We start from the raw sequence: 24,785 nt of genomic DNA, 5'->3' as shown, positions 1-24,785 counted from the left end.
GTTGCCTTTAGCCTCCACTTCGGCACCAATTAGGAGCATGCCTCTTCCAAAACACAAAACAGGCGCTCCCAAGACTTGCAGTGCCTGGTCCTTTTTTGACACAGTTGCAGATGACATTTGCTTTGTCAAATGCAAGCTGTGTAATCAAAAAGTGAAAAGAGGGAAAAGTGTCAGCAACCTCAATACCACAAATATGTGGAAATATGTGCGGACCAAGCATGTGGTGGAGTTACAAAGACACACTGAAGACCTAGGCCAACCTACAGTGCAACCTACCACCTCTTCAGCTCGTTTTGTAGCCTCTTCCTCCAGCTCACACACAGCTGGTTCGGCTTCCTCACAGGATCGCCATGGAAGAACCTCTGGCACTGTTGTACAGAGACACAGTGTCATTCCACCCACAGCACCACGTTCCCTGTCATCCTCACACTCCCAGGCCAGTCTACAGCCATCGGTAGCACAGGCATAGGAGAAAAGGCGCCCATACTCGGCAAACCACCCCCGAGCACAGGCTCTGAATGCTGGCATTGCAAAACTACTGTCCCTTGAAATTCTCTCATTCAGGCTGGTGGAGATTGACCCCTTCTGTAACTTCATAGCATTGGCAGTCCCACAATACAACATGCCCAGCCGCTTTTATTTCAACAGGCAAGTCGTCCCTGCCCTGCAAAAGCATGTGGAGGGAAAAGTTAAACATGCGCTACTAAATGCTGTCAGTAGCAAGGTCCACCTGACCACCGATGCGTGGACCAGTAACCATGGACAGGGACGATATCTTTCCCTCACTGCCCATTGGGTAAATGTTGTGGAGTGGCGCTGTACGTGTTCTGCCAACTCCAAGGATTGCAGGAATCCAGTCTGTACACATTGACTCCTCCTCATACTCCAGTTCCTCAGAATCAGCGCTGCAAGAGCCTGTTACGACCGATATGAGCACAGCCGTGGCCAAAAGTCAACAGGCCATATTGAAATTAATTTCTTTGGGGAATGGAAGCCACACAGCGCAAAAGCTCTGGAATGCCATCAAGCAGCAGAGCGACGTGTGGTTTGTGCCAGCAAATCTCCAGCCAGGCATGGTAGTGTGTGACAATGGCCGAAATCTGGTGGCAGCTCTGGGCCTAGGCAACCTCACTCACATCCCATGTCTGGCACATGTGCTCAACTTGGTCGTGCAGAGTTTTTTGAGGGACTATCCGGATCTTGATGCACTGCTCCACAAGGTCCGCATAGAGTTCGCTCACTTGCGGCGTTCCAGCATGGCAAGATCACACATTGCAGCGCCGATTCCGCCTTCCGGAACATTGCATCATATGTGACCTACCCACCCGGTGGAATTCAACGTTACATATGTTGGAGAGGTTGTGTGAGCAGCAGGCAGCAGTAATAGAGTACCAGCTGCATCAGGCGCAAACAAGTCGCACTATGCGCCGGTCACACTTCAGCACCACTGAGTGGGCCTCTATGAAGGACATCTGCCACGTTTTGCATGCCTTCGATGATTCCACGCGGATGGCAAGTGCAGATGATGCACTAGTCACCCTGACTATCCTCCTTATCTGCCTGCTTGAAAAAACACTGCAAGCACTAACGGAGGAGGTTGTGGAAGAGGTGGAGGATGAGGAGTCACAAATGCCATCTGCTTCTGGACAGTCTGCACAACGTGGTTCCTCACAAAGGCCTAGGCAGGGGACACTTTGTGAGGAGGATGAGGAGGAGTCAATGGAGGAGGAAGACATCTGTCCAGAGGAGGGAGGTACACAATGCTCTAGTAGTCAGTATGTAGAGCGAGGGTGGGGTGATGCAGAGCAGGCAGAGATGATGCCTCAAGCAGGGGACAGCGTTTCTTGGCCAGTTGGCAGTCTGCAGCACATGGTTGATTTCATGCTGCAGTGCCTGAGAAACGACCGCCGCATCGCCCACATTCTCAACACGGCTGATAATTGGGTGTACACCCTCCTAGATCCTCGCTACCGGGACAACTTACAAAGCCTCATAACACCGTTGATCCGGGAGTGTAAAATGCGGGAGTACCAAGACACACTGGTGCAGTCCATCATGTTCTCCATTCCACCCGAGATCAGTGCTGCTAGTGCTTTACAAAGCAGCTCAGTGCGTCGAGGCAGTGGAGGAAGCTCTGCACAAAGAAGGAGCAGAATCAGCGCCTCAGCACAAGGCAAGACCAGTATGGCCCAAATGTGGCAAAGTTTTGTGTCCCCGCCACAAATGTCTACACCATCACAGACGGCTCCAGTCAGCAGGAGGCAACGTTTCCGTCAGATGGTGACAGACTACATGTCTTGCCCTCTCAGTGTTCTCCCACTCGGCTCTTCCCCCTTCAAGTTTTGGGTCTCTAAGCTGGATACATGGCCAGAGCTTAGCCAGTATGCATTGGAGGTGCTGGCTTGCCCTGCTGCTCTTGTATTATTGGAACGCGTCTTTAGTGCCGCAGGTGGTGTACTAACAGACCGTCGCATGCAACTATCCTCCTATAACGTTGACCGGCTTACTTTTCTGAAAATGAACAAGGCCTGGATCTCGCAGGAATTTGCCAGTCCTCTTCCAGATTAAATAATTGGTTGGCAACAGTATCCAGGTCTCCTGTTGTGTTCATGTTTCTACCACCTGAACTGTAATCCCTGGGCTCCAACACCGCCAGTTGTAACTCATAAGTGCCGTCTGCACAGTCAACACATGCTCCAGTGTTATTGGGGTTCAGTAATGTCAGCTGATCCCCTGCTGTGTGTCCGGCAATTTCTCCTGCTCTGTCCACATTCACACTACTACAGATATTAAACTTGCTCCAATTAGGCCTCTGGCTACACTCTGTTTCTACTGTAATCCCTTGGCTCCAACACTGCCAGTTGCTGCTCAGAAGTGTCTTTGGCACTGGTACTCCCTCCTGCCCAGCCTGGTTCCAGCACGCAAGCTGTTTCCGGGTAGTGTCAACGTCACTTTGCCTCCAATACGTTGTACTGTCGTGTTGCGGTCGGGTTAGCCGACTCTATGGTGCCTGCAGTTTAGGTGCTTCCTATGTGGGCTGCGGGATCTGTCAATGAAGGCTGGTTCCGTAGTGCCAATAGGACAAGCTCCCACTGTAGGACTGTGGGTTTTGGTAACTTCGGCCGGGTGGCGGCCTTGCAACTTTTTTTTTCATGTGTACCTTCTGCTGCCTATCTGAGTTCCAGTACCATTAGTTGGTTCTTTGGAAGTCAATCTTGAATACGTCCCCCTGGGTTCCAGTAATGTCAGCTGGTTCCAGGCAGAGCCTTTGGCTTATGTGCCTCCTTCTCGGTATCCGAGTTCCACCAACGTCTGCTGGTCCTTGGTAGTGCTTTCTGGCACAGGTACCTCCTGCTCAGTAACCGGGGTCCAGTACCATCAGCTGGTCCTCGGTAGTTCCATTGGCTCTTGTACCTTCGGCTACCCATCCTGGTTCCTGTACCGTCAACTGGTTCTCAGCAGTTCCTCAACCTTCTTGTACCTTCTGCTAGATTTCCAAGTTCAATCTTTTTGAAATGGTTTTTGGTAATCACTCTGGATCTCCCTGACGACGACCCCGAATACGACGACCCTGAAGACCACCCCAAACAAGACGACGACCCTGGAGACGCCGACCCTGAAGAAGACGACGACCCCGAAAACGACCCCAAAGAAGAAGACCAAGAAGATGACCCTGAAGAGGATGATGAAGGAGAAAGTGTGGGAGAAGTAAAAAATGAAGATGAAGAGCATGGAAGTAGTGAAACATAAATATCTGACAAAATATAAAAAAGCTTAACATAGTCAATATCTTTGTAACTCCGAACGTCTTAAAAAAAAAATAAATTCCTGCTATTCCATTTGATTGGGCTAAACCTCTATGTCTTTAATGTCTCCTCCACCTCCCCCAATACATTCTACATTATTCTTAGTGGTTTTCCTTCATGTAGAATTAACCTACATGGAAAGTTAGGGTTTTGTTATGAAAGAGTCACCGTAGGAGGCAAAAACAGAAATACTAGCTAAGTCCAGAAAACCAGAGAAGTTGGCAGCTATCGGATTGCAGACCCCTGAACCTAACAACAACAACTAGCAGTAGCCGAGGGGGGTTCCTACGGTGCCCTAGACCCCTCGACCACAGCCGGAGAACTACATAGCCTAAAGACAGAAAGGGAAATCTAAACTGCCCCAGAGCAGACCCCAAAGCAATAGGCAGCCCCCAACATATAATGACGGTGAAGCAAGATGAAAAAACACTCTCACAGATAGAAAGATAGGCTGAGCAAATGATGGGGCCCAAGCTAACTAAATAGGACAGAATAGAAAAGCTGCTGTCTGCAATCCACCAAAACCCTCTCAAAACAAGAGCCAACAGACTGATAGGGAAAAAAGCCCTGAAGACGCTAGGCTTCAAAAAGACTATATCAGTACTCAGGTATTTTCTGAAGACAGAGCAAAAAGGAATTCAGCTCACCCAGCAGGGAAAGGCAGAAATCCAGAAAAACAAGGCAAAACAAAACCAAAACACAAATGCAAAAAGTAGAGAAGAAAACTTAGCTTTTGAGGAGCAGGAATCAGACTGGTCTCCAAGAATCCCTCAGAGTAATCACCCGCAAGGCAGAAGGGCGTCGGCTGCCTTATATACAGTCAGCAATTCCAGTCACCCAGTCATCATCATTCTGCTCAGGTGCTTTGTAATCAGCCTCACTACCTTCCTTCACCAGAAGAGGGAGTTCATCAGACCTCAATGGTGAAGGGGAAAATGAACTCACAACAGGGTTTATTTTCATTCCGATATTTGCGTCCAATTGACTTGCATTGGTTTCCGGTATCGGAATCGGCGATATCCGATATTTTTGGGGTATTGGTCTGATCCAATCCGATCCGATATTTCCCGATATCGGAAGGTATCGCTCAACACTATTCATGACATTCTCATTACACAGGTCTTCGACTTCCAAGACAAACATCTTAAATAGCCAATATTATGAGACTGATTGACACAAATCAAATTTGAATCAAATTTCCTGAAATGTGCATGTCCCCATGAAGTTGAATAGTCTGTAATGCAATTGGTACGGATCACTGGAAAAAAAAAAGGCCATTTTGCACATTACTGAAAAGTCGCAGAATGGGTTAATGAGGTCAGGCATGCTTCCAACTAATGCACTGCAATTATTAGATCACATGGTCTAGCACGGTCATTCAGAAGGGAAAGTGTCCACAATGAGTTTTTGGTGAATTTTTGAAGCTGGGTATAATCTCTGTGTCAAAAATGCAGAGTCTTGTAGTTCCAGCAAAGTGGATGGGATTTATAGAAATCTCATGCCCACCATGCTTATTTACTCAGCGTAAATTGACCTGCGGAGAATGTTTAATCTGCAACATGTGAGTTTCTTGCGCACAGTTTTTTCCCATCAAAATTAGAGGTGGAAAATCCAAAGGTAAACGTACATTCAGATTCCCCAAACACGCATTTAATCCGCACAACTGTTTCAGTAAAGTTTTGTCCAGGATGAATACCAGGAAGTATCAAAAACACAGCAGCTTTATTTATAACATGACATACCAAAAAGACAAAAATGCAGCGTAAAAAAACTCATGTAAAAAAATGGTGGTGGTCCAGCGATGATGACTCCCTTCCCATGCTGGTGCGGCAGGTTCGGCGGTACCGGGGATCCGACGACGTTTTGTGAAAGCCGGGAATACTGCCGCACCAGCCTGGAATAGGAGTGAGATCACCACCCTACAGCGTCGGACCCCCGCAGAATCGTCCAACTTCTGCTGCCGCCACACTACTGCTCAGTACATTCCTACTAAGACGAACCCCCCATTTTCTCCTCAAATTTCTTTGGAAAAATGAGCATCTTATAATCCATAAAATATGTTAAATTAATACCATAATGATTTTAAATGCAATTAAACTACCAATTTTAACATCATCAAATTGGATAAATATGAAACTACTTACTGGTGCCAAGTGACAGAGTTGATGACTTTACCTCCAACCTTTAAGAAGCTAAAAAAGAAATATTAAGAAAAATATTGTTTCAAAAAATCTAAAATTAGAAACATCAACAATCTGTGTATTATTTTTGTTACATTTGATGTAAACCACCTGAGCACGCTGAAGTTTAAAAGGGTTGTCCAACTTTTGGGACATTTTTTTTTCTAACTTATTGGGGCTAAAAATTTTTGTAATTGGATTTCATTAAAATTTTGCACCGTTTGCCTCCAAAAGTTGCTGCATCACACGGACTGTTGCTGGCTGCACAATCAGTTAGTGGTGTTGGCCATATTATATTTATTGTAACAGATGTGTTTGGGACATTATTTTGTAGTAGTTACTATTATATAGGTATGACAGGTTCTCCTCCTGCTCTTGTTACTGCAGGTTTCCTCAATGACTGCACAGCTCTCCAGTCCATACAATGGCTGCTGGTGGAGGAACAGTGACTAGACCAGTCCAGCAGTCTCCGCCAACAGAAAAACAACTCACATGAGAAAGACGCTTTTCTATTTTAGGAGGCTCATGGCTGCCCATATATATTAGATAGCGGTCAGCAGAACAATTATTTGGTGGACAACTAACTCTCCTGACGCCACCATACACAGGAACACAAAGGGTCCGCCGATCCTGTAAAGTTTACATGAATTTTATATAATGTGTATTGGGGCCTCATGTTTAAATATGTTCTCTTAGAGCACATCTATATATTGATTGTTAAGCTTTTTAAGTTTAATAAAACTTTTTTTACACTTTTTATTGTGCTTAATAGTTTTCTTGGGGGAGTTGTAGCTTTGATTACACAACTTCCGACTTTTGCCATGCATGCACGGCGCATGTCATGAAAGAATTAAACATTTAATATCACCATAATCACTCTGACCATAGAATAAAGTTAATATTTTATTTGCGCTGCACATGAATAGTGTGAAATTTACCCCCTCCCCAAAAAAAATTGCTGTTCTTTTCTATCGCGCCCCATAAAGAGTTACTTTAGATGAGTGACATGTTCCCCAGAATGCTACCACTGACAAACCTGGCTTGTCACTTGTCACACTGTGGATCACCAGCTCCTCCTCACTATGCTCCACTCTATAGGCTTCAAATAAATTTATCTTTCTTGGTTTTCCTCCTACCTCTTACCGCATCTTTACTGTCTCTTTTGCCAGCTCTTATTCCTTTAATCTTCTCTTACTATCGGAGTTACTGAAGGCTCAGTCCTAGGCCCCTTCCTTTTTTCTCTATGCACTATCCCTATTGGACAAACCACAGATCCTGTTTCAAGTATCATCTCTATGATGATGATACTAAAGTTATACACCTCTTCCCCTGACATCACCCCCACCTTAATACAAATACCAGAGAAGGTCTGTCTACTGCCTCTAACATCATGTCCTCCTATCTGAAACTGAATCTCTCCAAACCTGAACAACTTATTCCTCTACAAACCTACCTTTACCCTATATTGCACTGTTACTGTTGCTCTTATTCATTCTCATCTGGACTACTACAACTGTCTACCAATTAGTCTCCCTCAAACCAAAACTTTCTCCCCTCTAATCAGTCCTAAATGCAACAGTCAGGGTCATAGCTCTATCCAGCCGCTGCATGATGCATCCACTTTTCAGTCATTGCACAGATTGCCCATACACTGTAGAATACAATACAAACTTATCTCTCACCCACAAAGCTCTCCGAAATTCTGCATCACCCTACATCTCCTCCCCCCTCATCTCTATCACCCCACCTATGGTCTCTGTTCTGCAATTGATCTTAGACTAACATCCTCCATAATCTGAACCCCACACTTGCGTCTTCAAGACTTCTCTCAAGTTGTGCCAGTTTTCTGGAATGCGCTTCCTGAGAAGATACGACTAATGCTTAGCTCCCACATTTATAAGCATGGTTCAAAAACATCTCTTTAGACAGGCCTGTCACCTGAACTCACTAACCCAACTCTTCATTGTTGCCGCTTTCTAAATTTTCCTCAGAATATGGTCCCTGCTATTCATCTGTCTTTACATCTTCCACGCACCCAATACCATCGGTAATTGTACTTAGCTACTGTCTGATGACTTGATCATGCAGTTTATTTGGAATTCCATATTTACTTACAATGATGGTTGGACCATACATGACTTTCTACTTATTGTGCCCCCACTATTTCCTTAGAGATTAAGCCTGTGAGCAAGACCCCCACTCCTCTTGTAATTGTTGAATGATTTGTTAATTTTTATTTATTCTCTGTACGCACTTAATTGTAAAGAACTGTAGAATATGTTGGCGCTATGACTTCATCGATTCATCATCATCTTCTTCTTCTAAACCATCGATCATCCCTCCTATTGCTTTTGGTAAAAAACAAAAAAACCCACAGCTTTGGATTTGTTTGAGTAAAATGTATAAGCAGCCTCCTATGACCAAATACATTTGTTACTGTTTAAGACTGTTACGCCTCCTATTAGCAGATGCAGGTTTGTGCCAAAATGTGCAACTTTTTCTGGCATGAAGTGGGTCGCCCTCCCAGGGCTGTTGGGTACTCGGTACCGGGCCGGTCTCTCAGATAGGAATGTCACAGTAGCGGTGACCTGGTCCGTGGCCCTGGGCGCCCATGTAAAAGGGGTTGAGTTGGGAATAAAGTTTATAAGTGTTTCATGACGCCACCTGTGGTGTTTGGCAAGGGAGGTGTTGAGCCGACGCTGCAAGCAGATCCTCTGGGACAGATGGTGTAATGCAGCAATGATGTTGTAGCCCTCCACAGGTAGGGCTGTTGGTCCCAGGGCAGTGTAGCTTAATGTTTAGGAAGAGGGTGCAGTGTTTGACACAGAGATGTAGCAGTGCTGAGGATGTTGCAGGAAGGAGGCAAGGACACAACAGGGTGCAGTTTCTTTACCTTTACTTGGCAAACACAGTCCAGGGTCCTGATTACAGATGGTACAGGAGCAGGCTAGCCAGGAAGCAACTCAGGGATCTCTCTATCAGATGGGTTGTGTAGTCTTCTTCCTAGCGCTGACTTGAGATACATGCAGTACTGTGTTACACTGAAGTTCCTCCTTCTTATCTTCTCTTGGAACTACCTCGTATGGCAGACAGCTGTAGCCCTCTATCTCTCTTGGCTCACCCGTCGCTGTTGTGCCTCCGAGTCTTAGGTGGGAATAGAGCATTTACAGCTTCCTATTCCTCTGGTTTCTGTTGCAGGACCTTCAGTATCCATACAACCATGGAGACCAGGCTCCAGATCATGCGCTATCACTGGGAGGTAGCTCTCTAGCCTCAGCTCAACCTCCAGCTTCTCACCACATGTCTACACTAGTTGCCCTCCTCACACTAACTCCTCATTTCCCTTCCTGGCCCTCAGAGAGCACTCCTCTCCCAATTCTGGTTCAGAGCTCCCTCTGTTGGCCTAGAGTGGGAACTGTGTTGCATGAAAATGATTAACTGCTAGAGAGACCCTTCATTGCCTCCAGGCATGACATCACCCTCCCTGTAGGAAGGCAATTGGACTGTGGCGACCATACTCCTGGGGGCGCCACAGAGTCGTAATCAGTCTGTCTACAAGTTGTTCAAAATGTCTACTCTTGGTACTCTGTCAATTTTATCAGCATTGTGCAATTATACGGCAGGAATCTAGAATTTTGCCAAATTTACAACATTGACAATTTTTGGGACTTTATGTAAAAAAATTACTTGATACAAGTGGATCTGTGTTTTTCACAGGTAGAACACCGATAACAATTCTTGATGCATTGGTTATAGTTGCTGCGCAATATTAAGAACATCCTGAAAACTATGACCGGTTAGAGAATATTCAGAGCCAGAGCTTTCATACCACTATGCATCAACATGCTTATAATTACAGCTTTACCTTTTCAGCATCTTTTGTGTTGATTTCTTTGGCTGCCCGATGTCTGGGCCAAAGAGACCTGAGGTTCTGTACCTGCTGTACTTGCCAAGTAGGTCATGTAAAGTAATAAAATCCTTGCCAAGCTGAGTGCCATCAACGTACAGACCAGACTTCTTTTTAAAGCTGTTGGGTTCTAATCGTAGATTAAAGGAAAGAACAAACAATACGGTATAAATAAAGGGGTTCTCCAGGACTAGAATATTGATGGGTCATCTAGAGATCACTATCCAATTACCGTAGTTGTTGTCTCAGTATCCCCATGATTCACCAGGCTATGCTCCCTACCTTTATTAGTGGACATCTACTACTATTGCATCAGGCAGGCTAATCCCACTCGGTGTATAGGACTGAGCTGCACCATCAAGCACAGCCACCACAAAAGGTACACTGTCTATGAGGCACAGTTCCACAAACAATGTAGAGGATTCTACATCCATCACCTTTAATCAGTTGATCAATGAAGCTAGTTTATGAACAAAATGAAAAGTCCATTGAAACTTGAATTTTTATGTGAATTAACATTGCTACTTCTGACATTTTGCAGAGAATGATATCAAAACAAAACAAGTCAGGACCGTTGCATTTTAAAAAATAAATGAAAGAAATTCCTAAGATAAAAAGCTTGCAACTAGAGTAAGCCTTATCTCTGACTTAAATCAGAACTTACACTTAGGGGTACTTCACACACAGTGACCGCCCCCTCCAGGGTATCGCTGATTGTGCATAAATGTCCTGGGCCGTTTTTTGATCGTTGGTCTGCCGCTGGCCAGCACGCGTGTGGCAGCGGGAGACCAACGATCAGTGAGCTCCCAGCGCTGTAAGCAGACACTGGGAGCTGGTATCCAAGGTAAATAGCGGGTAACTAAGCGCGCACGTCACTTAGTTACCCGCTATTTACCCTGGTTACCAGTGTCCTCGCTTGTCCTGATCGCTGGCGAGATATGCCTGTTTGACAGCTCACCAGCGATCATGTAGTGACGCACCAGCGATCCTGACCAGGTCGTATCGTTGTCGGGATCGCTGGTGTGTCGTTTAGTGTAACGGGACCCTTAGGCTATGTTTGCACATTGTGTTTTTGCTGTTTTTTCATGCAAATTTTAAGCTGCATTTTACAGTACCAGCAAAGTTTGAGATTTCATAAATCTCATGCACACACCTTGGTTTTATTTTCCTGGCTGATTTCAAAAACTGCTCAGTTTTTGCAAATAGCAGCATGTCACTTCTTTCAGCATTTTTTCTGTGTATTTGCAGTGTCTTTTCACCCCTAGGAAGCAATGGGTAAGTGCAAGAACAAAGCAAAACATGCAGATATCAGTTTTTGGTGCAAAAACCTATGGAAGTTAAATCATGCTTATTTTTGGGCCATGAAACTTTATCAATGTGCATAAGAAACAACGAAAACACAGCAATAAAAAGCAGCAAAACCTGATTTTTGTTAGCAGCTTCCTTACTTCTAAGAGAGCAGGTTTTGCCAGTGGAAAAAAAAAAAAAACGCAACAAAAATGCAACATGTAAACATAGCCATAGGGTGTACTCAGATGTCCGTGGAAATCGGTTCGATATCGAACCGCAATGCACGGATTTGGTCATGGGTCTCCTGTCCAGAGCAGGACAGCGGCACAGAAATATATGCTACGGTCAAGCTCACACCAGGAAGCCAGCGGCCAGTCTGTGCAATGCGGTTGCAACCTCGAACTGATTTGCTTGGATGTCTAAGAGAGCCCTTAAACTGAAAGATTGTGAAAGAGAATTCCCCAAAACACTTGTTCACGATAATCACGCATTCATCATACAATTAAATCACCAAACTGCTTGTTTAGTGAAATGATTATCGTTCTCAGCAGCGCATTGTCCACACAACCAGGACTGCCGAGAACACAGGCAGCCGATGAGCGCCGACAGATTTATTGCAGATGGTTCAGTGCACATTGGGAGTGTGGTCTACCTTTGTAAACATGCAATTAAACAAGTTGCTGATCAGTGGCTGTTTGGATCTCTCGTTTGCTAGTCTTTCAAATAATTAGTGCATCTTACCATTGCCCAATTCCCAGGACATATCATATTTCTTGGAGTCACAGTAATCAATTAATAACTTGGCATTTGAGCTGTTCCAGTGATGATTTTTATTCTTCCTCAGTAAAGCGTTTAGCCCAAATATGAGATGAAGGCCTGAGCAATTAGCAAATCTGTATAGCAGGTCAACCGTCTGCTCTGGAAAGATAATAAGGTAACACTCAATATTAACACACTTTACATGGCCCAAAAGGTATATGGGTAACAGGCCTAATAATTAGAGATGTTTCAGCCACATCCATTGCATAAAAGCAAGCAAACAGCCATACAACTTCTATAAGGAGGTATGGGACACAGTGAAGACCTTACTTTCATGTAACATGGCCCTGTCCTAAGATGCTTTGTTCTGGAAGATCTCTCCTGGTCAAATCTCAGTGCTATTATTGTGACATGGATGATGGAAAGATCTAGGAGTAACAACAGCTCAGCCACACAGTGGACCAAGAAATCTCACCGACCAAGGCCGCCGAGAGCTGGAGTGTGACACTAAATTCAGCTATACTGTTACAGCAGTCACTAAACATTTCTTATCTTCCTTTGGAAGTGACATTAGCACAAAAACCTTGTGCCAGGAACTTCCTGAAATCGATTTCTTTGATTGAGCTCCTGAATTCAAGCCTAAGGGCTCATACTCATAAGCGAGAAACTCGGCCGAGTCTCGCACGTCAATACCCTGCACTGCCGCCTGCACTCGGATCGGAGCGTTCACCTGCATGTATTTCTATGCAGCTGAACGCTCCGATCCGAGTGCCGGACGGCAGTGCCGGGTATTGACGTGTGAGACTCGGCCGAGTTTCTCGCATACTAGTATGAGCCCTAAGATTACCATGAGTAATGCCACGCGTGACCTGGAGTAATGTAAAGCTTGCAGCCGTGTTCTCTGGAGTGATAAATCAGGTTTCATTATCAGACAGCCTGGTCATAAGTCAGCAGATGCTCTGCAAATGCGACCTGCTAAAATGTGTATTACTAGTTGTAAAGTTTGATGAAGGCAGAAGAATGGCATGTAATGGTTTTACAGTATTTGGGCCAGACACCTAATTCTTAGTAAAGAGCATAACATTTTTTGCTCCCGATGTTTTAGTAACAGCTTGGGTTGGCCTTCTCCTGACCCAGCAGGACTGCCTAGTACAAACTGTAAGCAATATGACGACCATCACTCATGTTATCCCCTTCATGATGGCGTCTATTTCCATTTTAATTTTTTCAACTCCCTTCTTCACAGAGCCATAACTTTTTTATTTTTCTGTCCACAGACATACAAGGGCTTGTATTTTTGCAGAACGAGTTATGCTTTTGAATGACACCATTTATTTTACCACACAGTGTACTGGAAAACAGGGAAAAAAAATTCAAAATGGTGGGAAAAAAAAATTGAGAAAAAACCCACAAGTCTGACACTTTTTTTTTTTGTGAATTGTTTTTATGATTTACATTTTGTGGTAAAGATGACCTAGCAATATGATTCTCTTCATCAGTATAGTTATGGTGATACCAATCATGAAAATAAAAAAAATTTTACAGGAAAAAAATTCTGGAGATCCTGTTGCTATTTTCTAACGCCCGTAACAACTTAACTTTCACAGTATTTCAAGCTGCAATAAAGCAAAAATCACAGTCTCCTTTGAAGCCTGGCCACATAGCAACCCACAGGTGACCATCGATCACGTAATGGGTGCACTGATGGGCGCTTAGAATGACACACCCATACGTCGGTGCATGTTAAATGTTACTGTCAGAGTTTGACAGTGGTATTTTAAAGGTTTACACCCATGAATGCTAGAGGCAGGTCCTGGCTGTTACAGCCATGACCTGCCGGGTATGTGGTGCACTACAGAGACACAGTTTTTGCTGTGTAATCTGAAAACAGCATGAGGTTGGGGTTGTAACACAGATTTCACTGATTTGTCACATGTCAGGCTGTGTGCTGTTTACTTATAATGAAGATTTTGTCACTAGGACATTATCATTGCTGTGACTAGTTGGCACATATCAGATCACTTCCAAAAAGAAAAAGAACGTCCAGCTCCAAGAGTAAAATTCAAAGATTTATTCGGTATAATTTAAAATTGAATACATGGCTGCTAGTGATCAAGAGCTGGTAAACTGAAAAATTTACCGCATGGGGATGATCCAAGACCCTCTGAATGCGTTTCGAGCAAACATTGCTCTTAGACTCAGAGTAACCTCAAAGCATCAGCTGAACAATATATAGAATCAAGATACAGGTGATCGAAATTAATTAGTCAAAAACACCAAACATATGTCAGAATTAAAACAAAACATAAGAAACAAATAATTTAAAAAATCAGTAATGCAGCATAAATTCTCTTCTTAAATTCAAGCTTAAAAGGTGTCCAATACATCCAGTATGCTTCACGATTTCGTAAGAACTTTTCTCTGTCACCACCTCGTATATTTCTTTTAATTAATTCTTTCCACTGCATAAACTTTCATACTAGATGGATCCCTATTATGAGCGGAAATAAAATGCTTGGATAAATTAGAGACATTTCTATTAGAAATCTGCACAATATCGTACAAATGTTTGCGTATTCTTTTAATTTACGAATTGTAGATCCTACATATTTCAAACCGCCTTTGATGCACTCAACAATATACCGTATATACTCGAATATAAGTCGAGATTTTCAGCCCAAAAAATTGGGCTGAAAGTCCCCCTCTCGACTTATATTCGAGTCATATACAAAGGGGTCGGAGGGGGCGGATGTGTCAGGTCATACTTACCCGTCCTGACGCTGTCTTGAGCCCCCAGCTTTTCCCCGTGCTCTCTCTTCCTGCCTTCAGCGGTCACATGGTGCCGCTCATTAAAACTCATCAATATGCGCATATTGATGAGTTTTAATGAGCAGCACCACGTGACCGCTGAAGGCAGGAAGAGAGAGCGCGGAGAAGCTGGGGGCTCAAGACAGCGTCAGGACGGGTAAGTACAGCGATACTCACCTGTCCTGCGTCCATGGCTGCTTGCTGCTGTCTGTCATCAGTCAGTGACTTCAGACAGCAGAGGGCGCGGTGACGTGGTTAATGCGCGCAGCGCCCCCTGCAGTCTGAACGTCACTGACTGATGACGTGCAGATAGCGGTGAGCAGCCATGGACGCAGGACAGGTGAGAATCTGACACCCATCGACGGAGAGGTGAGTATGTCATTTTTTTTATTTTTACATGCAGCAGCAGCAGCGGCAGCACATGGGGGAATAATCTAAGGAGCTTCTTATGGGGGCAGCATATGAGGGAACAATATATGGAGCTTCTTATGGGGGGGCAGCATATGGGGGAATAATCTGGAGCTTCTTGTGGGGGCAGCATATGAGGGAACAATCTATGGAGCTATTTATGGGGGCAGCATATGAGGGAACAATCTATGGAGTTTCTTCTGAGGACACCATATGGGGGAATAATCTATGGAGCATTTCCCACCCTAGACTTATACTCGAGTCAATAAGTTCTCCCAGTTTTTTGTGGCAAAATTAGGGGGGGTCGACTTATACTCGGATCGACTTATACTCGAGTATATACGGTAAATCACATAGTTAGAATTGCAATTCAGAAATTCCTTAATTTTAATGTACTTTGTTATTAATAGAATTAGAGAATGATAAAGTTTTAGATGAAAAATGACAGGTTTTACATGATGAATGGCCACATTTATTATAACCAATAGTAGACAGCCAGTTTTTGCTTTTTATATCAGAATTATATAAACTAGGTGACAAACTGTTGCCCAGTGTTAATGCTCTCCTAGACACTATTCTTATATCATTTTTTAAGCAATTCATTCATGGTATTATCTCTACGCAATATATGTAAATTATTATTTATTATGCTACGAATTTGTTTAAAATAAGGCCTGTAAGTGAGAATCAAGGTTGGACAATCCTTATTTTGTCGAGCAACAGTATTAGACTTAATGAGAGTATCACTACATTTTTTATTTACAATGTGTGCGGCTCTTTGTATGATCCAATTCGGATAGCCGCGTTTATTCAAGCTATTTGGACATCCTCGGACATTTCTACAGATTTTTCATGTGACTTATCCGAGACTAATCATATCAAGAAGAATAAATCCCAAGCAAATTACAAAAAACCACGGAGATCTTTTTAAAAAAACGCACAAGGAGGGCAGGATGGAAACATTCAAGATACGCCGATTTTCCTCAAATCTCGTCTGAGAAGTTCCAACAGGACTCATCATTAGACGTTATTAACCTGTCCTCATTTGTTTTGTTTTGTCTCCAGCGGAACTTAGCCTATTATCTAAAGGTCTAAATTTTGTACCCCTTATTCCAAAATTTAGATGTTTTTTCTACTATTAAGGATATAAATAAATTTGTTAGGGATCTTACCGTAAAGAAACATTTTTTTGCAGATAATGAATCCCATGATACATGTAGAATTTCACAAGAAAATGTTTTTTTGGGTAGGAATTTCTCAGAACAATCATGTTTGTTAAATTTGTTTGATTTGAGTGATTCTAGAACATCTTCTGGTAATTTAACCTCATATTTTCCTTTTAGAACTAAAAATCCATTATTCTACCCGGTATAAGCCAGGACTAATGAAATGGAAATCTTTCAAGAATGTGTCGCGAAAGATATCAAACAATTATTAAATAATCCTAAAGAAAATTTTCCCCAGTTTAATTTAACACATGCAGAAAGAGAAGCTCTATCTAATTTAAAATCCAATCGTCAAATCATCATTAAGATGTCTGATAAGGGCGGCTCCGTTGTTGTTATGAATGAAAATGATTATTCCTTGGCCATTAAAATGATTTCTGAGAATTCCATTTATACTCCCTTATAAGGTGACCCTACTAATTTTTTTTCTAAAAAGATCAAAGATATAACCATAGAAGGGGAAAAATTTGTTTGTTTTTTACAAAAAAACAGAGTTTTTACAAATAGATGATCCAGTAATTCCTATCATGCACGCATTACCAAAAACTCAAAAGGACATCTTTCCCCCACCCATGCATCCTATAATAGCAGGGATAGGGTCCCTTAATGAGCGGTTAGGTCAATGGCTTGACTCTGTTCTTCAACCCTTGGTATATCGTATACCTGGGTATTTAAAAGATACGAAAGATGTCCTTCATATGTTTCATAATGTATCTTGGGAGTCGAATTTTACATGGGTTACACGTGATGTTGCTTCACTATGTACCAGTATTCCTCATAATGTTGCAATTTCTGCGGCACGTTTTCATCTTCAAAAATATGGTCCGTATTCCATTGATTTACAAAATTATATTATTTTGGTTTTACAATTTTTGTTATCTCACAACTATTTTCTTTTTGATAAAAAGTTCTTCCTACAAAGTAATGGCGTCTCCATGGGAGCTAAATTTTCACCATCTGTGGCTAATCTAGTCATGGCTTTGTGGGAAGAGCTTTTTATATTCAATACTAATAATCCTTTTTTTGACCATATTGAATGGTATGCAAGATATATAGACGACTTGTTACTTATTTGGAAGGGGGACACAAATTCTATTCCTATGTTTATTGATTATATTAATTTAAATCAAGTTAACTTGAATTTTACTTATTTTTCTGATCCGCACAGTATTTGTTTTCTGGACCTTTGTTTGTCAGGGGAATCACACCAGTGTATCTCTACCTCCATCCATAGAAAATCTACCGCAGGTAATACTATTTTACATGCTCGTAGTTACCATCCAGCCCACACCATTAAGGCCATTCCTGTGGGTGAATTAACCCGTGCTAAAAGAAACTGTAGCACTGAGGATAATTTTAAAAATGAATTTTTTATATATAAAAAAAAAAAAAAAAAAATCGCTTGAATAAACTCGGCTATCCGAATTGGATCATACAAAGAGCCGCACACATTGTAAATAAAAAATGTAGTGATACTCTCATTAAGTCTAATACTGTTGCTCGACAAAATAAGGATTTTCCAACCTTGATTCTCACTTACAGTCCTTATTTTAAACAAATTCGTAGCATAATAAATAATAATTTACATATATTGCGTGGAGATAATACCATGAATGAATTGCTTAAAAAATGGTATAAGAATAGTGTCTAGGAGAGCATTAACACTGGGCAACAGTTTGTCACCTAGTTTATATAATTCAGATATAAAAAGCAATAATTGGCTGTCTACTATTGGTTATTATAAATGTGGCCAATCATCATGTAAAACCTGTCATTTTTCATCTAAAACTTTATCATTCTCTAATTCTATTACTAACAAAGTACATAAAATTAAGGAATTTCTGAATTGCAATTCTAACTGTGATTTATATTGTTGAGTGCATCAAAGGCGGTATGAAATATGTAGGATCTACAATTCGTAAATTAAAAGAAAGAATACGCGAACATTTGTACGATATTGTGCAGATTTCTAATAGAAATGTCTCTAATTTATCCAAGCATTTTATTTCCGCTCATAATAGGGATCCATCTAGTATGAAAGTTTATGCAGTGGAAAGAATTAAAAGAAACATACGAGGTGGTGACAGAGAAAAGTTCTTACGAAATCGTGAAGCATATTGGGTTTATGTATTGGACACACGGGCACCTTTTTAAGCTTGAATTTAAGAAGAGAATTTATGCTGCATTACTGATTTTTAAATTATTTGTTTCTTATGTTTTGTTTTAATTCTGACATATATGTTTGGTGTTTTTGACTAATTAATTTCGATCACCTGTATCTTGATTCTATATATTGTTCAGCTGATGCTTTGAGGTTACTCTGAGTCTAAGAGAAATGTTTGCTCAAAACGCGTTCAGAGGGTCTTGGATCATCCCCATGAGGTCAATTTTTCCGTTTACCAGCTCTTGATCACTAGCAGCCATGTATTCAATTTTAAATTGTACCGAATAAATCTTTGAATTTTACTTTTGGAGCTGGACGCTCTTTTTCTTTTTGGAATTGTACTAAGGACGTTTTGGCAGAGACATGTCCGTGCTCAGAGACATTGCTAAGTTCTTATGAACTAATGAAAGGTGAGCTGAGTCTCTCTTCTAACACATATCAGATAACGCACCATTCTGTGATAAGCAGCTCACTGTAAATAAACTATGCACATACAGAGTCTGGTGTGGGCAGGAGCAGCTTTCTAAGCTCTGCTGCATTACTAAATCTAAAAACTCTGATTGTGTCAGGACTGCTGCACCTAGTAATCTAAGTTATACATTGTTGGATTCAGGGTACCTTTGCCTACATCAGGTTGTTCTCAGATGACATAGCAAAAACCTGCTAACAGACTCCCTTTAACTAGGCATATTTCCATGCATAACTTTTTATTACGTCCCATATGGAATCAGTCTCAGTCCCATTCCTGTCTCTTATGCATTGCTTGTTTTATTGTATATACGTGCTACGTAGCTGTGAAAATCTGTAACCTTGAAAAAAAAACTGTGTACTGTACTAATCCCATGGAAATTTTAAAAAGCATTGTAAGAAACAAAGCAATATACCAGTACTCATGAAACTTTGAAAAATATTATTAAAAAACATGAAAAAAGTTATATTTTGTGATGGTTCTTGTGTATGTTACTTTGTTTTTTAAATTTTTACTCCAGGGTTATTGGAGAATACTGTAGTACTCGTTACCTCTATCCATTTGACAATTTTTGAGCTCTGCATATTTTGCATAATTCATTTTTTCATATGTTTAAGTGCGCCTGTCATGTACCCAGTTCTCAGCACGTGACTTTGGGTTGTGCCTGCAAGGGTTAATCTATCTCCTCTCACTCAGTCCAGCATTCAACCTCTGTCATATGCTGCAATCGCAGCAAAAATCATACCCTGACACAGACCACGCACCCCGCTTCATACACATTACCACCGCTCACGGAACACACTGCCGATGAGTCCCGGAAATACTACTACTGTCTGCCAGTCACCAGGATCACACACTCTAAGGCTATGGATTCTTTAGACTGGCATACAAGGTTCAAACTTAAAGTTTTAAGGTTTAATAGAAAAAGGTACAGTGCTTACAATAAAAGGATGTAAAAAATATGGAAAAAGTGACATACAAATATGCAAAACAGTTATAAAATAAAAGTGACAAGCTTACAGAAAAATCTAAACTTTGCAGTCTGGCATTCTGCTCCATGAGAGGGAGATGAATATGGAATGGCTCACACCAGCTTAGCTGTCCCTCAGTCTGTGAACAGCTTTCTATGTGTAAAGGCCTAATTTATAGATTTAACCTGGAGATCAGATTTCTGGACCAGCCTCTCAGGTTAATATTCTAATTCCTGGTTTGTGACTGGACTATGTCTACTTTGCCAATGAATACATAATTTTTCTCTGAACGCTATTTGTATAACTTTTCTTTCTCATAGTAAATAGATAGTGTCAGGCTGCAATTTGGCTTCTCCCCATCAAACACAATAGGTGTGAAATGTTTCCAATTCTGTGTGTGTTCTCAGGAAGGCCCCCTGGGTGTCAGGGACCAGGAAAACTGTCTTCTCAGAATAATATAGGTTGTGACCTTTGTGAAGCGCTGCAGCCTGGAAACATATGCCATCACCTTTATGAGACCTGTAGCCTAGAAGAGATGCTAATTTACTGCTGGTCATACATCCATACATATACATATTTCACTTCAGCACATACAATTCCATTTTCATCAATGATAATGGAATTATTCTTGGAACACCTAAGTGACAGGTTCGATCTTCCTGCGGGCCAGGTTCTTCAGTTTCTAAAGTGCATTTTGTGGTCAGTTTATTGCCTTAATTCTTAAATCTTTTTGTGACAAATCGTATTTTTCAAATCATAGTTTGGACAGAGTAGAATATAGTGATATTAAACAATAGTTTAATCATATGGTGTCATAAAATATTATATAGTACAAAATATGTATTATTTTTCTACCTAAAAAAATACATTGCAATTCTTATCTACTAAATTTAGATTAAAATCAGCACTATACGCCTTACTTGTGATTGTGGCATTTTTGTAGGTCTCAGAAAAAGCCTCCTTAAGAATGGATTGTACCTGAGCAGGCCACCGAGACCACAGCTTCAGCTGCACAGAAGAGGAGACTTTGCTTCCTGAACAGACATCTGTTGAAAAAGAGAATTTCCTCATTATGTACAATTAGAGGTTGTCAAGTGAAAAAGAGCCATCACCTAGCCACAGGACTAGATACTGTAGGTGATTATTTGTAAATCAGTGGGTATCCCACTGCTGAGACTCGCACCGCTCGATAGATCAGGGAATTTGTTTCCTCAATGGGGAACTTTTATCCGCATTGCAAAATGGTTGGACACCCCAACAGTAGCTCTATTCATTTTCCATGGGTCTGCTTGAGTGCAGCGCTCAGCAACTCCATAGGGTATAAAAGCAGCAGTGGATGAGCATGCTTAGTGCAGCTTCATTCTAGCGAGTATAGAAGCTCTCCGTTCTGCCTATCAATGCGGGTACCTGTGGTCATATGACTCGCCCCCAGAGGCCGTGGGGTACTCCGTGCCGGGCCCGTTGATTTCAATGGGAGATGTCACAGTGGCAGAGACCCAGTCCTTGGCCTCAGGCGGTCAATGTAAAAGGGGTAGAGTGATGGGGATAAAGTTATTGTGATGATTCGTGACGCCACCTGTGGTTCCTGGTCAGTTTGACCAGCGCTGCTGGGTTCCTCCTCTGGGACAGATGTTGTGGTGCAGCAATGATGTTGAAGCTCCCCACAGGTGGAGCTGTAGTCCCAAGGCAGAGTAGATGAGGTTGGTAAGTGGGGAGATGGTGTAAAGAAGTAGATGTAGCAGAGTCAGGTGCAAGGCGCAGGAATAAGTGGAGGACACAAGGGCATGTAGTTCCAAAGTTTTTCTCACAGTCTGGTGCACACAGATGCCTGCTTCAGTGCCGTGTCCTCCAGGTCAGGGGCTCAGCCAACTCACAGACAAAGTAAAGTACACCTTTCCAGCACTCCTCCAACATATGCCTTCTCTGAACGTCTCCTCACTAGTGCTTAAACTGAAGTACTTGTAGTTGTGAATTAAACTCAAAGATCCTCCTTCCAGATGTTACTTGGAACTCTACTCGTACGGCAGACTGCTGTAGCCTGCTTCGGTGACTTCTTAGTATCAGATCCCGGCTCACATATGTTGCTATTGTGCCCCCGAGTCTCAAATGGAAATAAAGTGATGACAACTTCTATTCCTCCGGTTTCTGCTGCAGGAACATCAGTATCCATACAACCTCGGAGACCGGACTCCGGACCATGCGCTTTAAACTTTAGGAAGGGCCCTGCTCTCACCCTTGTCCTCAGTTCTCTTCTCCCCACATTCCATACTAATCTTTCTTTTGAGGAATTAGGCTCTCTCTTGCTCCTTACCGTGCCAACAGCTCCAGATCACAGGAGTCTGCTGCAGCACTTGCTTTCACTCCATCTCTCTCTGGGGATCTTCTCTCACCAACTGACTCTTTCCTAACATTCTCCTGTTCTCATGTGCAGTATAAGCTCCACCCACTTCCCAGCACTCTTCGTGTTCCAAGCAGGGAGCCACAAAGGTTGCTCTGCTACCTACTGGTGTGTGTGGCTGTGAGTGTTGTAGTGTGGTCAGGTGGTTCCACCTTACCTGGACAGTGGGGTACCACACCTCAGGAAGATGTGCAGTACCTCTGTGGCAACTGAACCCTCAGGTGTGCCACACATACGATACCTGATAAACCTATGGATAAGTGTTTTGCAGAATTGCAGTTTTTGACACAACTAAAATATACAGTGTCAAAAACTCACTAAAAATTCATCGTGGGCACACAGCCTTACACTTTAAAGCCCTATCCTTAAAAATGTAATCAATTTCTTATTAAACAAAAAGTCACCAGGAAGCATCATAATGCTGAACTAGAAACCAGTGATGTGACTTGAAACTCATGGGTCCTATTGCAACATTTCCGACAGGACCCCTACAACTACTTGTCTTTAGTAGTATTGGTATTCTCATATGGGCCAAAGGTTTATTTGGTCCCCACTAGGCTCAAAGGCACAAGTTGTGACTTCAACCCCTATACTTATTATAGTTTCACCCCTGCTAGTAAGTAGTAAGATCAACTCCACATATTTAATCTTTGCAGCACTGGTCAATGAAATGCAAGTAGTCAGAAGTGTAAGCTCCTGTGCCCCAATACTAAATCTTCATGAGGGCCCCTAGCTATCATTTAGAATACTTGTGGCACAGGTGCCTTAGGTCTGGGCTGCTACCTCTGGACATACTGGAAGTTATGCATCTGCAGGTTTCAAAATAATTCAAAAAGTAGGAATTAGTCCTACCAGAAATGTTATTTCCAGGAGTCCATCATGACCGCACCACCAGGAGGTTGTCCTTCAAATCCTTGATATGAACAGGAACACAGAAGAGGTTAAATAGCCCCTCCCCACTACCACCCTTCAGTGATTTTCCCAAGTACCACACGAGGATGGCTGCAACGCTATTTTATTAAACTTCTCTTCTCGCATGTTTACATCACATACCAGATAGGAAATTCACAAAAAAAGGGGGGTATATAAGGGTGCTGTCAGGATGGACTCCTGGAAACATTACCGGTAGGACTAATTCCTACTTTCCAGGACGCCCCTCTCAACACCAGCAGTGACGGGAGCTTTGTTCGCAGCAGGTCCTGTCGCTTCCGGGCTCTTGTGCCGCTGCCTGTAGTCCCCAGGGACGGTCATGAGCCCTGGCACCTGAAGACCCGCCCCCGCCGGAAGTAGTCGCCGGTGCACCTCTCGACGCAGCGGAAGTTCGGGCCCAGGACGCTGACTACCACCAGAACAGCAGCCCCTGCCTAGAGCCCGCTGAGGGGATATGGCAGCAGTTGGGAGCAACCAGCTCAACCGGAATGCTGAGGGACCGCCCTCGGCTTCAGCTTTCTTGCGGAGCATTATCCAGCGGATCTCCGCTCTGAACCCCCCACGGAGGGGAGATTTCCTGGAAGCCCCAGCTTAACCAGAATCCGACCATGCCAGGGAAACCCTGGCCCGCAGGTACTTTGATCTTCGCGCCCTGCGCTCCTCTGCGTCTGTCCCTGATAGGGACAGGAAAAACACTGAAGGGTGGTAGCGGGGAGGGGCTATTTAACCTCTTCTGTGTTCCTTTCCCTATAAATTTGAGCCCCATATGAAGGATGCCAAATGGGAGTTGATCATGGCAAAGACTGTTTGTGGGACTACAACGGCTGAAAGTTCCAGTACAAATTGGAATTTAGAGAGGACTGTCATTGTAATAAAATTGATTCTCTCAGCTACTAACAGATGGAGGGCTCTCCAGACTAAATTTCTACTGCAGGTATGAGAAAAGAGGGGATATATTTAAATCACAGAGTTGTATGTGATTTTTTGCTATGTGTATATCTAAATGTATAAAGAAGGATATTATTAGTATCCTGCAGAATTCATCCCTACTTTCCACCCCAGAGGTAACAACATGGAATTCTGCCAGTTTATTTTTAGAACAGAGAACCAGCTGACTTCAATCACATCCATTACCAAAGGCTGTATAACTCTTGGACTGGCCATAAACAGAATTAGATCATCTGCATATTACCTTAAGCGGTCTTCACAGGAACCCACTTTAATTCCTTGATACCCTGCAGTCTGACGTATCCTGACAACTAGTGTTTCCATGGCAATGGCAAACAAAAAGTGTGGTAGAGAGCATCCCCGTCTGTTCCCTCTCCCCAAGGGAATCAACGAAGACATAAAACCATTAATCGGGACCATGGCTTTCAGAGATCAATACATGACCAAAATCCCTCTTCTGAAGCCTGGTTAAAAGCCAAATTGTTTAATGGCCTTCTCAAGGAAGAGCCACTAAACCAAAT

At 42.7% G+C, this 24,785-nt stretch overlaps 1 protein-coding gene across 1 annotated transcript in view; it reads right to left on the bottom strand.

The window, feature by feature from the left end:
* Positions 1-24,785, bottom strand: part of HPSE (heparanase) — an 89,281-nt gene that overhangs the window by 43,818 nt on the left and 20,678 nt on the right. Inside the window, exons 3-6 of the mRNA XM_073541756.1 lie at positions 20,909-21,034; positions 11,925-12,101; positions 9,852-10,023; positions 5,951-5,998 (exon numbers count right to left, since the gene is read on the bottom strand). Of these exons, the coding sequence (XP_073397857.1) occupies positions 5,951-5,998; positions 9,852-10,023; positions 11,925-12,101; positions 20,909-21,034 (523 nt within the window). The remainder of the gene's footprint in view (positions 1-5,950; positions 5,999-9,851; positions 10,024-11,924; positions 12,102-20,908; positions 21,035-24,785) is intronic.

The sequence above is a fragment of the Dendrobates tinctorius genome, unplaced genomic scaffold (genome assembly GCF_039654945.1).
Source record: "Dendrobates tinctorius isolate UK_male_01 unplaced genomic scaffold, ASM3965494v1 ptg000011l, whole genome shotgun sequence".
Classification (NCBI taxonomy): domain Eukaryota; kingdom Metazoa; phylum Chordata; class Amphibia; order Anura; family Dendrobatidae; genus Dendrobates; species Dendrobates tinctorius.
Note: the sequence above shows the minus strand (reverse complement) of the source record. Positions and strands in the feature narration are given on the sequence as shown.